Source organism: Raphanus sativus, chromosome 3 (assembly GCF_000801105.2).
Source record: "Raphanus sativus cultivar WK10039 chromosome 3, ASM80110v3, whole genome shotgun sequence".
NCBI classification, from domain to species: Eukaryota; Viridiplantae; Streptophyta; class Magnoliopsida; order Brassicales; family Brassicaceae; genus Raphanus; species Raphanus sativus.
Window position 1 is genome coordinate 10,124,108 of NC_079513.1, and position 17,344 is coordinate 10,141,451.

At 32.1% G+C, this 17,344-nt stretch overlaps 2 protein-coding genes and 2 long non-coding RNA genes across 7 annotated transcripts; 1 reads left to right on the forward strand and 3 right to left on the reverse strand.

The window, feature by feature from the left end:
• Positions 1–2,401: 2,401 nt before the first annotated feature.
• On the reverse strand, positions 2,402–3,377 carry LOC108847862 (inactive protein RESTRICTED TEV MOVEMENT 2). The gene is made up of 2 exons (XM_018621221.2): positions 3,226–3,377; positions 2,402–3,130 (listed from the first exon to the last, which is right to left on the reverse strand). The coding sequence occupies exons 1-2, from the start codon at positions 3,335–3,337 to the stop codon at positions 2,556–2,558; spliced, it is 687 nt and encodes a 228-aa protein (XP_018476723.1). The 5' UTR covers positions 3,338–3,377; the 3' UTR covers positions 2,402–2,555.
• A 982-nt stretch (positions 3,378–4,359) lies between these two features.
• Positions 4,360–5,240, forward strand: LOC130509675 (uncharacterized). Its single transcript, XR_008943669.1, has 3 exons — positions 4,360–4,470; positions 4,577–4,627; positions 4,851–5,240. It is a non-coding gene; the product is annotated as an uncharacterized LOC130509675 (long non-coding RNA).
• A 966-nt stretch (positions 5,241–6,206) lies between these two features.
• LOC130509962 (protein FAR1-RELATED SEQUENCE 5-like) lies at positions 6,207–7,583 on the reverse strand. The gene has a single exon (XM_057006299.1). The coding sequence runs from the start codon at positions 7,581–7,583 to the stop codon at positions 6,207–6,209; it is 1,377 nt and encodes a 458-aa protein (XP_056862279.1).
• A 7,298-nt stretch (positions 7,584–14,881) lies between these two features.
• Positions 14,882–16,953, reverse strand: LOC108846646 (uncharacterized). Of its 4 annotated transcripts, XR_008943316.1 has the most exons (6): positions 16,710–16,953; positions 16,314–16,424; positions 15,966–16,185; positions 15,827–15,876; positions 15,571–15,719; positions 14,882–15,450 (listed from the first exon to the last, which is right to left on the reverse strand). It is a non-coding gene; the product is annotated as an uncharacterized LOC108846646 (long non-coding RNA). The 4 variants fall into 4 exon arrangements; XR_001948688.2 differs by having other exon boundaries at positions 15,571–15,876; XR_008943315.1 differs by having other exon boundaries at positions 15,530–15,876.
• Between the last annotated feature and the right edge of the window lie 391 nt (positions 16,954–17,344).

Here is a 17,344-nt window from a genome sequence, read left to right on the forward strand (position 1 = left end):
AAATAAAAAATACTATCAAATACTCTTTTACATTTTCTATTTAGGATTTTTTTAAAGAAAAATTACTATCATATAATCTTATGAAATTATCTTCTATTTAGAATTTCAGAAAGAGTTACTATCAAAACATTATATCTAGTAATTATTAAATAATTTTAAAATTATTCTTTTTACAATTTGTATCACTACTAGTAAGCAATATATTATTGATGTATGCACATACATAACCTTTTAGACTCAAACACACAAACTATTAAAAATATATTTGTTCTTTCTCTTTATAGTTTTCACTAGACTTGGACAAAAAAAGAAAACAGAATCGGAGAATAGAACTGAATCGAAGAAATACTCGAAACTAGAATCGGACTGGAACCCTCAAATATCAAAATGGTTCATATATTTCTATATCCGAGATAATCAAACTGAATCAAAATTGAATCGAGAATCGACCGGATACCCGAATATATTAAAACATTAATTATATATACATATAATATAACTAAATATGTATTTATAATTTAAAAATATGTTAAAGTATCCTAAAATTTTTGAAAAAAATAAATTATTACAAAGTATCCGGACTATCCAAAGTATCCAAAAGTGTCGTGATATTTTTATCTGAAATATCCAAAACAAGATTTTTATCGGAATCATTCTGATTATTATATATTTTTCCAAACTACCCGATATTTAACCGTAAATACCCAAATTACCCAAAATAGACGAACCGGAACTGGAATCATATGAGAACATAATTTTTTCCGAGTATTTTCTGGTTTGTAAGTTTACTATCCGAATCAAACCAAAACCGAATCTGCCCGAACCGAACAAGACCGAAAATAAGTCAAGTAGTAAGTGGACTCTTTAGCCCCTATCCGAAATATCTGATACCCAAAATATCTAAACCAGACTGAACCGACCTGAAATGCCAAAGCCTAGTTCTCACATTCTTTTACAATATATCTTTCTTCTTAAATCTAAGTCTCATATGTTTATAAAATCTATTTTTTTAAAGTAATTTATTAGAAAATCACAACTGATTCAAAATTCTTTCCTTTTTATATAAAATTCACTTTCGATAATAATGTGGTTACAACTAATATATTAATAGAAAATATAAATAATGACAATTATAACAATTAACTCAATTCATTAAGAGTATTTGCGTAATAACGTGACAGTTGACGTGATCGCGACACATAAAAACTGACTTCTTAAACAATATTGTAGATATTTTTTTCCGAAAAGTTCAAATAGATTTATTAAGTTCTAGTAGTAGGGATATTTAAGTCAAAAATTAATAATTATTTTTTCTATTTAGGTAAATTAGACCATTATTTTTGTATATGAAATATAATTTCTCATTTTACAATTCAAACTAAACTTTGATCTGCGCACCACGCGTGTATATTTTTGAAAAAGTATGTTGTTTTTTTATTTTTCATGTTATTATTATATATCATTATATAATTAATCGTATTTTGTACGTGCCATTATATAATTAATAGTATTTTATACTTACCACCATATAAATAATCACATATATTATATTTTAAAACTTAATGTGATATATAAAAACCATAATTTAAGTTGGTGTTTGAAATTAAGCTCTGTGTTTTATTTTTCTTATATATATTGAAAACATTTTTTATAATAGTTATTGAAAAATATTTTAGTAAAAATCAGTTTTTGAATATATGTATGTTTTGAATAAATTTTTGATATAAATCAATTTAAGTTATTATTTTAATTTGAAATATATATATATTAATTTTAAATTTTGTTTTGTGATTATTTTTAGATAAAAAATGTTTTTAGGTAATTAGATTAGACCATTTTAATATATTTTAAAAATGGCATATATATATATAGTTTCTCATAATATTATGAATTTCTAAGTTTTCTTAATAACATGAACTCATTATTTTTTTTAATATAGTGTTATTCATGTTTTTAAACAACATTATATTCCTTTTATACTGCTATCCATGTTTTCAAATAATTTTCAAATATAATTTAGTTTTAATAATATAAACTATATTTTTTATACTACTATCTATGTTTCCAAACTATTCTCAAATGTACTTCAATTTTAATAATATAGATACGCTTTGCCGAACAAGACAGCTAGTGTAAGAGCCAGTATTTACAAACTCAAGACTAATTCAGTTAAGATTTACTATACAAATTTCCGTTTAAGCCGAAGAGTTAAAAGGTAAGCGGGCCTTTTTCAACCACCAAATATTTACAGTAGTAAAATTTTGTTTTAAGTAATTTCGTCTTAGGAAAATTGGCGGAAAAAAATGAAAACACAAACAACGACAAATTCTGTTTGTTTTAGCCTTTTAGGTGAATGGAACTGATTTTTCGACGTCCTGTTTTGGTTTTCTTGGGCAATGTATTTATTGAAAACTATTTTTTTTGAAGTCCTAACATAACTTTCTTATTATTCTGAATAATATTTGTTCCTTTGTTTTTGTTTATTAATATGATTTCATATATATATGCAAAGTTAATACATTTTATCTGCCTTTTAGGATTCTTCAAAGGGGTTGTTAAGAAGTAAACATTTGACCAGCATAGAATCCAAGCGACAGCAAGAGAACGGCGGCCGCGGGAGCAACCATACCAAGTGTGATTGCTCTCTGGTTATTCTTCATCAAGGCCACATATCCTCCAAGATTCTCCTTGTATGCATTCACTTTACTTCTATAGTCTTGCTTAACTCCATCACAAACGTTTTCCTTCTCTGTTGCTTTAAGAGCTTTCTCTTTCTCAGCCCGCTTGGTCTCTTCCTCTCTTGATGGCTTTGGCAGTGGAGCCTTCTCTGCATGTTTCTCTACTCCCGCTTCTTTCTCTTTTGTTGAGGTTTCCTTAGGAACCGGAGGAGGTTTTGCGGTTGTTCCAATCGGGGAAGTTTGTCCGCCCCTGCCCATTGGTAGTCTAGGGAGCTTCACAACAAGATTTGCGCCTTCAAATTTAGCACCAATGGAGTCAACATCAATGTTTGCTTGAATAGGGAACTCCTTGCGGAAACGGATCCATTTGTTGGCTCCTGCAGGACGTTCTCCCATCACTCTTACCTTCCTCGTTGTGGTTACTTGCACTTTAAGTTGCTCTTTCCTAAACCCTGTTATTTCAAGAACCGGTTTACACAGTTATAGAACCGACATAAACCAAAATCATGAAGAAAATTATGCGAGATATTTTATTGAGTAGTTTTACCTGGAAGGTAAATGGTGAGAGTTTCAAACCCTTGTTCAGTTTTCCAATTAAAGATTGGATCAAATTCATCGTAGATACGATTAGCAGTAGCATTATCAGATTTTCTCTCCATCTCCTTGTTTCTTGGTTCGAATTTGGATTTGGAATAAGGATCTTTGGGTTATGTTGATAAGAGGGTGCCCAGCGATTTCATTATATACTACTGTGCAAATGTTTTTTTTTTGTAAGTTGTTTTCTTTGAGATAGGGTTATTCCTTTTCTTTGCCTAACTGTTATGCTCGGCTCCTGTATTGTTTTTCCCTTCTGTCATTTCTTACACTTTATTTCCAGTTCTCAAGAAAATAAACAAAAAGGTTAAGAAATGCTTTGCTTTGTGGGGACGGCTGGCTTCATGCAGAGAACAAGCACAAGTTTTAGTTGTTCACATTGAACGACCAAAGTTTTTGTTTAGGATGATGCTTTTTCTCAAAAGATTCTCCTAAGTTTAACGTGCCGCCAAACCCCAATTTCACATTAGAGATGTTGAAAGAGTAAGGGTTTTCATTTGGGAAATTGGGTTGGGTAACCATAAAAAAGCATAATTCAATATCTAATCTAAAAAAATATTTTAAATATTTCTATAATATATCCTTTACTTATTAATCTAGAAATATTTTAAAAAAGTAACCTTAGTTTAGTATTTTATCTACAAAATTGCCATTTTGGCTGATGTGGCATTTCCATAGCTCTTTTCAACTTCTTTTTTTAATAGACCAACTTTTACTAGAAGAATTACAATATACAATATTTTAGATTAATGAAATTATAACACATACGACAATATGTGTTTGAACAAAGTAATATGACAATAGTTATTTTGTCTTCCCGTAATAGTTCGAGTGAAAGGCCTGCAATACAAAAAAGTCAAGGAGAATATAAGTTTTTCTCCATCTTAGAAATTCATCTAGACTTAATGCGTTTTCTAATCACCAGGTTCACTTAGCCAATGATATTATTATCTGAGAATATAAGTGGATCCTTAGGTTCACTTAGCCAATGATATCTTGCCAAGTTATATTTAGTTTTTGGCAAGAAAAGGTAAAAGAAATAGAAATATAATTTTTCTAAAAAAAAAAACGATAAATTTTAACGCCGTCGACTTCTTTTCATCGACTACAGAAAAGAGACGAAGAAAAAGTGAGTTTTAGATTTTAGGGTTTTCAGTACGATATGGCTAACCTTGAGAAGGAAAAAGACGAGGAAAAAGTAAGCTTTCGGTTTGATGTTCTGGCTTGTGATTTTTAAGTCTCCAATTCATTGCTTTCTAATTCACGAAAACAAAAAAACTTTGGTGAACATCTGATTTTGGCAGACTGGAAGAGCCACAAGAGGAGGCAGAGATATACGTCTGGCAGAGACATACGTATGTTCATTACGAGCCTACTATAATGGCTGATCCCATAGAAAGTTGAAATCTTGTTCATGAATCCTTGCTTTTTGCTTAGTTTCACTATCTTTCCCACATTTTTATTTTCCTGATTGTGCCAAAGATGAAATTTTCTTTAGCTTCACATCAGTGTGGTTGTGGTTATTGTTCTTGAAGTTTAAATAATTGTTTTTTTTCTTCTTGGGGTCAATTGCACTAGGGACGTGGGTGTTCTCAGTACTAGGCGCATTGGTCTCTATCCTGGTGGGAATAAAACGCAAGTCTGTAGGTCCACTCTGTTGGAAAGGTCTCAAGTGAGTACAAGAGTGAGTGTGTGAACAAAAAACAGAGAGAACAAAACAGAGTACAAGAGAGTGAAGGCCAACCCAAGAAGAGAGCAAAATCACAACACACTCGTGTTCTTTGGCTCAACTGGAACCATGCTCGACATCATCATTAGCGTCTCTCAGTGCAAGAGAGAACACACGGAACACCAAAATAAGTTGCTCCTAAAATCTTTTTTATAGAGTTTCTATTCCAGTAAAGAATGACTTTGTTGTTACATTTGTTATGATCAAAACTTGTTCTAAGGTTTAGCATCCGATGGAAATTTGTGGGTAAGTTCCACACAATCATAAAATAAAGAATAAGTTTTGTTCAAGATTAATTATAATAATCATCAGCATGTTGGTGGTGGTCCTCTTAAAAAATATTAAATCATGGTCGCAGCTACCACGATGGGTATTGCAGTGGCATTACCGTATTTCAGTGTGTTCCAGTAAACTGACTTTGTTGTTCCATAAAGAATAAGAAAGCTTTTGATGATTATGCCAAAATGAAATAAAAAGACAACGAAAGACTCTTGTAACCGGGTTTCAAAATATCATGCTTAAAACCAAAGAAAGAAAAACATAAAGCAGGCAACTCTATGAATCATCGCCACAATTCTTGTCGATGTCTTTTGATGAACCATCACCATAATTCTTGTCAAAGTCCTACAAAAAAAAATGATATTTACTTTTTTTTTCTTTCTAAAATGACATATAAAACTAATTATAAATAACAGACTAGTCTGAATAAAATATTTACCTGGATTAATTGCGAGAAAAATGATCCACTATGTAAAATTGGATTGGAGACACCAACCGATAATTGGGTATCATGAGTAAGAATTGGTTCCTGAATGATTTATAAATTTTGTAAATGTTATCATATAACTAAATTATAAATAACAAAACTTTTACCTGAGGTACTTGAGAGAAAAATTGCTCCTTATGTAAAAACAGACCAGTAGTACCACAAGATAATTGGGTATCGGTAGTAGAAATTGATTCCCGGAGAATTTATAAAAAAATCTGAAATGCTAACTTTTTCTTTGCTCCAGCCTTACTTGATGATTTTGATGTACCACGATTTTTCTTTTCAAGAATACCTTTAAACCGACCATGGGGTCTGTCTTTTTGGTTCTTCGGTCGTCCACATGGATTTTTCCTTTTTATACCACATACAATTTGGAATGTCTTCATTTTCTTCTTCTTCCACAAGTTTATCCTCTGGACTATGGAGCATCCATTTATTAGCTCTCACAAGTTCCTTTTTTCTTTTCCTCCAGTTTTTTAAACAACTCAACTGTATCTTCATCTGTACACAATGTCAGTTCTATATGTTCTGCAGCAACAGACGCAATCTCAGGAAAAGTACGACAAATATGACTATATCGCTTTCCAATCGATTCGTTCACTGCTTCAGTAGATGACTCTGAATGATAATAAGATACTGTTCGTGCTTTTGCCTCTTTACTCCATCGATTCCGAATGTAGGTAGGTGGAATTCTTCTAACATTCTTTTTGTCTAGCACTTTCAAAGCATGACGGCATAAGATCCCAACAAATGAAAATTTCATGCAACTACAATGTATCTTTTGGTTTGCAGCATCATACTTAACCAAATGCTCTCGTGCAACACCACGATAAGATACATTGTATTCATACACCATCTCAGATTTACTCGTCTTTTTTGCAACATAGTCACCGATGACTGTGTATTTCTTTTGGAACAAGATAAACACTTCTGGTGTATACACTTCTTCTGCATGCTGCAACATCTCTACAGAAGCAGCCAATACCGGCGAAGTATGCATCATACCGAAGTCAGCAACTAACTCTTTATATCGCCTATCATCCAACACTCTCTCATAGTGTTTAAAGAAGGTCAACAAGTCAAAACTGCGCTTCAAGTATCCTTTCAAAATACTATTTATACTTTCGCTACGCTGTGTGCTCACCATATCGGCTGTAAAAGTATGACGTCCATATACCATTGCCCATTTTTCTTTCACCTCAAACAAATTTTCCAGCCATTTATTCTCTGTCAGCTTATGCTTACTGAGCATATCATTCCATGCCAATAACCAATCTTCTTCTTCCTCATGCTCATATACGCACTTGCCAAAATCCATGGCAAACTGGTCTGATCCGTGAAATACACGACTCAAATTCTTTGCAGCATTTATGTAAATATGCCAGACACATAAACTGTGTTTTGTTTCTGGAAACACATTCACTATTGCATTCGCCATTGCTGCAGATTGGTCTGTAATAATTGTTTTCGGTTGTTTTCCAGACATTGCTCCAAGAAAGGTCTCAAAAAGCCACTTAAAAGACTCGGTGGTTTCATCATATAAGAGAGCATCTCCGAACACAACAACTTGCTTATAATGGTTTACCCCGACAAATGGAGCAAACGGTCTATCATAATCATTGGTCTTATAAGTTGTGTCAAAACAAACGACATCTCCAAAGAGATTGTAATCGCTTATAGACCGATCATCTGCCCACAAGATATTAGTGATCATATCATCCTCATCAAGTTGCATTAAATAAAAAAATGATGAATTCTCTTCTTTCTTTTTCTGAAAGTATTCCAAAACTGCTCCAGTATCTCCCTTTACCATTTCTACCATACGCTTACGGTGTAGGTAATTGCGATAGTCTTTCTCCAAAAAACCCATATTTTCTCTCCCCCAATTTCCAAGCTCATCATTTCAACGGTTGTTTTTGCTGAAATTCCTGATAACTCGGCATCATCAGCATGTTGTTTTTGAGAGACAGTGACTGCTCGATTTCCCTTCAACAAATGCTTCATAGGTGTGCTCACTAAGTCATGGTTATGATTCGGCTCAAAAGACAAAATCTTATATCTTCCGCTAGGCTGAAGGTAGCAAGCCATATGGGCTTTACAACGACACCTTGTGATTGGTCGGGTAAAAGATCTCTTAACCTTAGGCTCCTTCCTAACCCCCTCTTTTGAGCATACATAAAGAAACCTTACCACCTTTTCATCTTTTTTTTTCGTCCTCCGTTGTTTCCTTACGTTGAAACCATGATTGCTTGCATACTTACTATAAGCTATATAGACAGCCTCATCAGAACTATACTCCATTCCAATACAAAGCTCATCTTTTTTTTTCATTCTCATGGTTAGCTTCTAAAGTACCAGCATCTTCTGTTTCAAGCTGAACCTCTTTAGTGGCTATTTCGGATTTTTCCTCACATTCACTGAGCGAAACGTTGTCTTCACTGAGCGAAACATTGTCATCTTCTTCGCTGAATGCCTGTTTTAATTAGAAAAAAAAAGAATCAGACTTTAAATAATAACAAATTGTTCCTCGCTGCCAATGAAGCTAAACTAACAAACATTTAGTATTATGTCACTCTGTTGTTGAAGTCACTGGGTATATAATTATATTATAAGGATCCATATACGTGACAAAAGAAAGAAAATTATTCATCATAACAGTCAATGTTCAGCATCTTCCTAACATCGCAGGTTCACTGCATAATCTTTGCTTTGACCTAACTCATCATAGCAGTCAACATGACAAAATAAATATTGTTATCCCATCTTGTTCAAATCACGAGAGCTTTTCTATAAAATAGTGGCTCTGTAGATAATAATTTTTGCTTGATTAAAAGAGAAGCCAAAACAAACAAAAAAACTCCTAAAATATATGAATTTTGAGAAACACAAAACCTAGTATGAGTAACGTAGGAGGAAACAAGCCAGAACATCAAACCGAAAGCTTACCTTTTCCTCGTCTTTTTCCTTCTCAAGGTTAGCCATATCGTACTGAAAACCCTAAAATCTAAAACTCACTTTTTCTTCGTCTCTTTTCTGTAGTTGATGAAAAGAAGTCGACGGCGTTAAAGTTTATCGTTTTCTTTTTTTTTTAGAAAAATTATATTTCTATTTCTTTTATCTTTTTTTGCCCAAAAACTAAATATGACTTGGCAAGATATCATTGGCTAGGTGAACTTAAGGATTCACCCTAGGGGTGAACCTAAGAATTCCTCCTGATGGTCTGAGAAAAACTTCTATTTAAACAGAGCTTGACGTGTATTAGTCATATACTCTCGACACACAAGTTACAGGTATGTTACGAATGTTTGTGTTGCAGTTTTTGGTTTCTTTTTTATTCATGATCATTAAAATAAGAAAATATATATTAGATAGGTAGGTAGCTTTAAGTAGTTACTACTAGAAAAATTGGCACAAATGCACCTAAATCCTCATATAATTTGTCATATACCCTGCAATTAGAAACACTTTTTTGGATGTTTTTGCCCCTGCTAGAGACACCATCCTACAACAAGTATAGGCCTGCGTCGCGTGCAGAGAGGTGTCAGATGAGTCATTTCACCCATTGGTCAATACAATGGTTTGTGCCTTTTCATATTCTGAAACGAAAAGCATGAGAGTTCTCTGTCAATTTTGCATCTCTAACAGTTGCATTTACTCTAATTTCCTCAACCACTACATCTTCTTCCTCTGTCTCTTTCGTCTCAGCTCTCTACCGCAGATCACAACCGCACCGTGAAGCACTGCCCAAGTCTTCTCCTCCGTCTCTGTTATCTGCTAACGCCGGTCTCGTGATTCGTCGTGGCTTTCGTCGTCATAGACGCTAGAATCGTGTTCGTGATCTACAACTACGAGAAGCTTTGAGTCGTGAGCTCCCATGGCCATTTCTGGCTTTTTTGCGCATTGAATCCTTCAACTTTTGTTTCTTTTTAATTTGGCCCTAAAGTATTAAAATGTGCAAATTGACCTTTTATTTTCACCCCAAACTTTCTTTGTGCATTTTTGACCCTGTGATATGCAATTATGCATGCAAATTCAATATATAAACCTAAATGCAACCTAAAATGATCATAATAAGCTAAAATATAAATCTAAAACTCATCAAAATCATGAGTTATCAATCACCATCTTTAAATAAGAAGTCTCTGAAAATAACTGAGAAATCAGTAATTCTTCAAATAAGAGGTCTATGTTCTAACATCTTAGATAACATTTATATTACCAGCTATTTGTTCGATTTAGATAAAATTTATATTACCCGCTATTTCCATAGTTACCCGATATTATTTATTTTTAGCCTTACTTTTATATTATCTTTGAGATTCATGTTTTGTTAGTAGTTACAATTATGTTGTCATTAACTGATAAACATTTAGTAAGATATAGCAAACAACAAACGTTAGTTGATACATAGTTTGTTAGCTGATAAATGGTGTTATACATGATTAGTTGGTTGATACATTATCTGATTCATGGTTTGTTAGATGATAAGTGTTTGATACATTATTTGTTAACTGATATATTGTTTGATACGAGAGTTGTTAACTGATAAATGGTTAGCACATGGCTTGCTATTGGATATATTCTTTGGTAGATAACATGTTATTTGTTACATAATTTATTAGCTGATACATATTATGATAGTCGATACAGAGCTTGATGCTATCAATTGGTTTATAACAACAAATTTGGATCTTGTAATTGTTACATATCCTTGTTTGTTAGTTGATGTCGTTCATGTTATAGAAAAACATTTGGTCTGCATGTTGAACTAATATTTTGTGGAATGCCGCACCATTTGGTGTTATATTTCCTTATTATTTAATAATTTTAATTACCAGCTACCTTGTTATATTATTATGAAAATATAACCACAACAGAAGTTATTTTTTTATGTTCACATATATCTAAGCATGTTAACTGTTAATTTAAAGTGATGCACAATTTTTTTTAATATAACCCTATTCCATTTACAAGTTTCATAAATGTGGCAAAAACCAAGAAATCTATTATTTGATAATTCTATGCGTTACTGTTAACAATATACTTAGCAGGTACACAAAATCTTAACAATAATATTTTATATAATTCAATTTTGTTTTGTGAAACAATGTGAGTTCATATATTTGTTTTAATTTGACAATTAAAGAGTTACAATCCAAACTCCCCCAACCACCCATTTCGTTGTTCTCTCTCAATTTTTCTTTAATGCATCAATCATTGTTAATTTAAAGTGATAATGAAGGGATGAACCTATATGTTGAGTTTTTATTAGAATTATCAATATGTATGAGCAGTAGAACTTTTCAGCTCTGTATGAGTAATGGTGACGCGGATGCATGAAGATTAATCAATCTGATGATATGACTATTAAAATTGTGTTTATCTGCTCATTTTATTATTTAGCGTTACCATAATTTTTTTAGACGTTACATATTGTATTATCAGATAATAATATCAGTAGCAGCGTAGTTAGTTCATTAAACAATTTAACTAGATTATTTTAAAAGAGACTAAGTTACGGCGCAACTTCATGGTAATTATTTTTGTCTCTAACTATTTTGGTAAACCTTTACAGAGTTTGTGTAAAGTATATAAGTATAGGCAAGCATCGTTCTTATTCGCTAACTTAATTTTGGTAATACTAATTTGTGTGATAGTGAGTAATTTATGTGTTCTAATGTTTCCTACACATGATTTGTCTTATAACATAGCCTAAGTGTAGTTATGGACTAAAAAAAGTGTTATCTAATCCAATTTATATTCACAAGTTTCATGAATGGGACAAAAACCAAACAATATGTTATTTGATAACTTTATTCCTAACTGTTAACAATATATTTAACCGGTACATTATATTTTAACAATACGTTTTATTTTTTATTCATTAATGACATATTCGTAATTTTGTCATCTTCTTCCCCCCCCCCCCAAACATTTTAGGGTTATGCAAAAAAATTTCCAGAGCCGCTATATTCTTAGATTCACTGATTTCATTGATTTTTCTTGCGTTTTCCTTTCATATTTATGTCTGAAACTTGTAAATAGATAATGTATAATCCGATTTCAAGCTTAAAACATCAAAAATGAAAGGCTTTTGTTTTTTGATTTCAAACTTATGAGTCAATATCCAGAGCAAACATGTGGCTGAAAATTTACAGTCACTTTTGCACATTGTCCGACCAAACCTGCAAAAAATAGTTTCCAACTGTTGTATCAGATCATGGGGTGAAACTTTCTTGAACTGCTGTGTCAGTTTCGCTGCATTTCATGTGTCAGACGCAGAAGAGCAATTTCGGCAATTCAGCACCAAAAAGACATCACCCAGCTTGGTTATTTCACATCAGGACAATCTGCTAATTTGAGCTCCCATTTGGGATATTTCCCTCATTGTCTCTTCTTTTATCTCTTAATAAATACAACTGACTTTTTAAATAGAGTGATTATATAAAGGGAGAATTGGAAAAAATAAACACTTTGAACTTTTATTTGTCCGTTTAAAATTTTTTATATTTTTGGCAATTCTTGACATAGTTTACCCTTCGTTCATGAGAATAATAGTAAACTTAACTTTAAAAATGTAAAAAAATATGAAAACTATTGGAGACATAAGTATAACAATTTATATGTTTAAATTTTTTTTTTTTAAATAGGGAGTAATATTTTATTTTGTCTTCTAACCAAGATTAGAATACACATTCTAGTAATCTACTTAATCTAGAAATCATATACTAAAATTTATACATAGATCTATCATGGGTATATGCTGTAAACTAAACTTTCTTCTACCTTATATCTGAGTTAGAATATGTTACGTTACAATCTAGCAACATGTCTTCAGTCTACCTGCAGCTAGATAACGATATATAGCCTTAACTCTATGTTGTACCTTACGTAGTTTTCGTGTCATAGAGTCATCTGTCTTTTACCTTATATGACGCCTAAAGAAGAATATGCTTCCCACGTATTGTACTGTGTTCTGGGTGAGTTAGGATACCTATTCTAGTCAAATCCGAAAATATGGAAACTTCCATATTCAGTTATAGATGTTTCCTAAATCTATCCTAAAAATCTGATATCTCTTGATCTTGATTTTGATAAGTTTTAGATTCATATTTTTATCTTATTATGATCATTTTAAGTTGTATTTAAGTCTTTATATTGGATTTGCATACTTATTTGCATATCATAGGGGTTGGAATTCACATTTGGAAGTTTGGGGTCAATTTGAGAAGTTATCTTTACGAATTACAAAGTTTATGGTAGAAATAAAAGACCACAAGAATGCAGGGACCATTCTACAAAATGTGCAGCTGAAACTATGGGGTTGATTTGAAAGGATATCTTTTTTAATCCAAAAGTCTGGGGACGTTTTGTAAAGAGCCACAAGTTCAGGGACCTGTTTTGAAAAAGGCCAAGAATTGGCCATTGTAACAACCTTAATAGTCAAATTCATAGTAGGTTAACTTTCGTAAATAAATTATATAGTGTATTATTAAGTTATTGATTTATTTAATGTATTATAATAAAATATAACCTGATAAAAAATTGTTTAATGATTATCAAATTTTCATCTATTTTAATTATTATCAACTTTTTCATCTATTTTAATGATTTGTGTAATGATTATCAAATTTTCCTCTATTTTATTATATCTATTACTTCGATAACATAATTTGTAACATGTTAACAAGTAGTATTCAACGTTAACATAATGCGTATCATGTAACATAGTCTTTTAACTCGCTAACAAAAAATTGTAACAACCTTAATAGTCAATTTCATAGTGTGTTAACTTTGGTAAATGATACTGAATTATATAGTGTACTAGTGGTATTCCGGCGCTACGCGCCGGGTTCGTATATTTTATTTTTAAAAGAATTTACGATTCATTCTATGATAAAAAAATGTTATAAAATATCAAAATGAAAATTTGTTGTAAAATGATGTTTTTATCCATATAATAGTTGTTAGGAATCGTAGTGTATTAATTTGTTTTGAAGTTACTTAATTCGTAGTAAAATAGTATAAATGGTTGTGACTAATTGATTCAGTAAAAGTAGAATAAAAAATTCCGACAGTTGTAACAAAGCTAATTCAGTATATTACTAAGTTTTGTTTTACATAATTTTCTTATTTGATTTTTGGCAAGAAACTCATTCTAGCAATGGAACATATTAGGAAATAAGAGAAAAAATTATATATTTTGTTTAAAAATTAAAGTGAAAATGAAACTGGGTGAATTTTAAATATTTTTTTAGATATAATAGCTTAAGAGTTACACTTAACTTATTTTTGGGATTGTTCTAAAGGTTTTCCATGACATCCGCAAATTTATTGTTTTATTTTTGGTTGTTTGTTTTCTCAACTGTTTTTGAAATATGATTTTAAATTATATATTAATTATATTTTTTTGTAGTGAGTTTTTTTTATTTTCTCCAATTTTGATTTTTGTGATCATCAAAAAATAATTTAAAGATATATAAAAGAAAATCATATTCAACTTGAAAAATAATATCCTAAATGAATTTCCTTATTTATATTATGAACTTTTCCTATTTATTTTTAAATTTATATATTTTTAAATTTATTGATATTATCCTTATTTTCTTGTTTTCTTTATTATATTTTTCTCTTTTAAAAAGGTTTATGTTTTTTATGTATTAATCATTGCTTGTTATTTCATCATTTGTTTCTTATTAGTTTTTCAAAGATTGGGGGGGGGGGGTCTATGTGATTGACCTTTTTATATTAATTGTCGTGGATCTGATGAAATGTGAAAACCAAAACATCATATAAAAAAATTCTTTGATTTTTTTCTTAATTTCTATATTTCTGGATTATAGTATATACTTTGAAAAATTATTATTTGTTGCCTACATTTTTCACTAAACGCAAATTATGTTTTATGTAATACAAAAAGATTTTAAGTTCTAAGTGTATAAATTTTTTTTTTTTTTTTTGAAAAAGTATGAGTAAAATTATTATTTTAGCTAACACATTTGGTTGCCAGTTTAGTTGCGTTCTAGTGGCGGATTGTCTTGGAGAGATTTATAATTCATATGCTTTGAATTCAATTCTCAAAATACACATAAAAATGATTCAATTTTAAAATCAAAACATTCTAAAGATTGATTAGATTTTTTAACAAACTAAACATGCATCCGTTTTAGCATCGTATCAAAAGAACATATTCATAGTAAGCAATGGAAAATAGATAGCAGCAAATCATTTGCTTGCACCAAGGGTGAAAGAAGGCCGAGGGTGCTAACAGGTTTGTTCGTCATCAGAGCTACCAGCTTCAAAACCACAGTGGTGGAGTCAAGTACCAGCTTCAAAACCACAGTGGTGCAGTCAATGATAAGAACAGCACAATCAACGTGGAAGTACCTCTATTCCTCCAATCATGTTCTTGATGAAATTAAGATGTCCAGGAGCATCAATGACAGTGCAGTACTACTTGGTGGTCTCAAAATTTCGGAGAGCAATATTAGTGGTGATACTCAACACCCACACATACTTGAAGGACATCTTGTACATATCATCAGCTTCCTTCTCGAAGCTCTCAATCACACACTTGTTAGTACCACCAAGATTGTAGATCAGGTGAGCAGTCAACGTGGCCAATGACCACAATGTTGATGGGTGACTTCTCTTTACCCATGGCTACTTGTCAAAAAAATCTGCAGAAAAGCATAGAGAAGTGATGAATACAGTAGACAATACAATCTTAACCAAAACAGGATACATAAAACCATATACCATATTCGTCATTAACATTGCATTATTGGAAGCTCTCTTACCGGAGGAGCTGTACCTCTTCCTAGTCTTCCTTTCCCGCCTCTAGCTGAAATGAATCAGTGGTGGCTTATGTATTCTCGAAATGAAATGATTGAATTATCTATTTCCAGTAAATCTCAGATATCAAAGCAAGTATTTCTTGCAATTCGACCTTGTGGAGAGCTCGGGTTAGAGAGAAGCAACAAACTGGGTTTTAGATTTAAACCAACCTGAATGTTTCATGGACAAATTTGGCAAAAATATAGAACGAAAACCAACCTGAGATGCAGGGGCAACACCAATCTGATCGAGGACCTATAAGGACGACACTACATAAAGGAATTAGTTAGATAGAGAAGCTTGGAGGAAACTAATGAAAGGTGTGTGGGTATGAATCTTATGAATCAAGGTAACTAACCGTTTCAGTGAGTTCTTCATTATCTTCTTCAGCTTTGTCAGACTTCAGACTATTATGCTATTACATAACAAATAGATATACAATCGTGCAGACTGCTTATGAGTTCTTGATCACTTTTTTTTTCATTCGCCGGTAATGAATAGACGAAGAGAGTAATAGATGATACACTCGGGCTCATTAGCTTGCTCCGGATACAATTCACTTCCTCCCCCTTGCAACCCTAACGGCAACATCAAAGTTACAAACACAGCATTTAAAAAACAATTTTCACGAGACGTTAACCGCACCAATCAAACCTTACATGATGCGATGGAGAGAAAGTGCTGGAAACACATGATTGAACATTACCTTCGAGAGCGGTTTCAATCCCAGGAGAGGTCCACTCAAGTGATGGATCCGATAGCCAACCTTCTCGGCGGGTGCGACCCTACCCAGCTATGTGCCAACTTCCTTATCATCCTGATCAAATACAATTTCAGTAACTCAAAAGTTACAAAACCCCGTTCATAGAGTTGACAAAGGCTAAAGCTTTAAAAGCTGTAACTGAAAGTCTGAAAGTAAACGATTTGTGAATCATATCATGAACAGTATTGTAAAATCTAATGTGAAGATTTCGAATCCATGTTAAAGGCGAGGTTTTCCACTGTTTTGAACTAGACAACGATCTAAACATGTTACTCAGATTGCACTTCAAGAAGAGGAGGTTAATAAGAATCGATATCAACCCAGATAAAGAGAGCTTACGATGACATTTTGAGTTTGTCGATGGATGCTTCTATCAACCAAAAACTGGGAGAAAAAAAGAAAACTGTGGTTTGATTGAATCTGTCTGAAATCTTCTTTGGATCTCTAATGACGAAATCTCCCTTAAATCTTGACTTTGGAGATCGGAACGGCGCTTTAAGTCTGTGGAATTTCAGAGTCGAGGTCGCAGGCGCAAGAAGAAGACGAAGCCTAATTCCATGTGGGTACCTAACAAGATTTTAGGTTTGGGCTTATTTTGTAAATGTAATGAAAAGCCCAGTTCGAATGAGTGTATTTAGAGAACCGTCGGTGGAGAAAAAAATCGCAAATAAAATTGCAAATGCTCTATTGTTGCGACACGTGTCACAAAACGCCCAACACTATAGAGTGACGTGGAGGGCTGAGCATCCAGAGAAATCTCCTTTATATATTAAGACTAGGGGTAAACCCGCCCTACGGGCGGAAACACAAATATATAAATAATTTAAATATATTTAAAATATTTAATTCATTTTTAGATTAAAAATAATTAATTTTTATATTTTTATTACGTCAAATTTGTCTATTATTTTACAAATCAAATTACAAATAAAAAATATATTATGTTTTTAAATTTTGTTCTAATTTAGTATCTA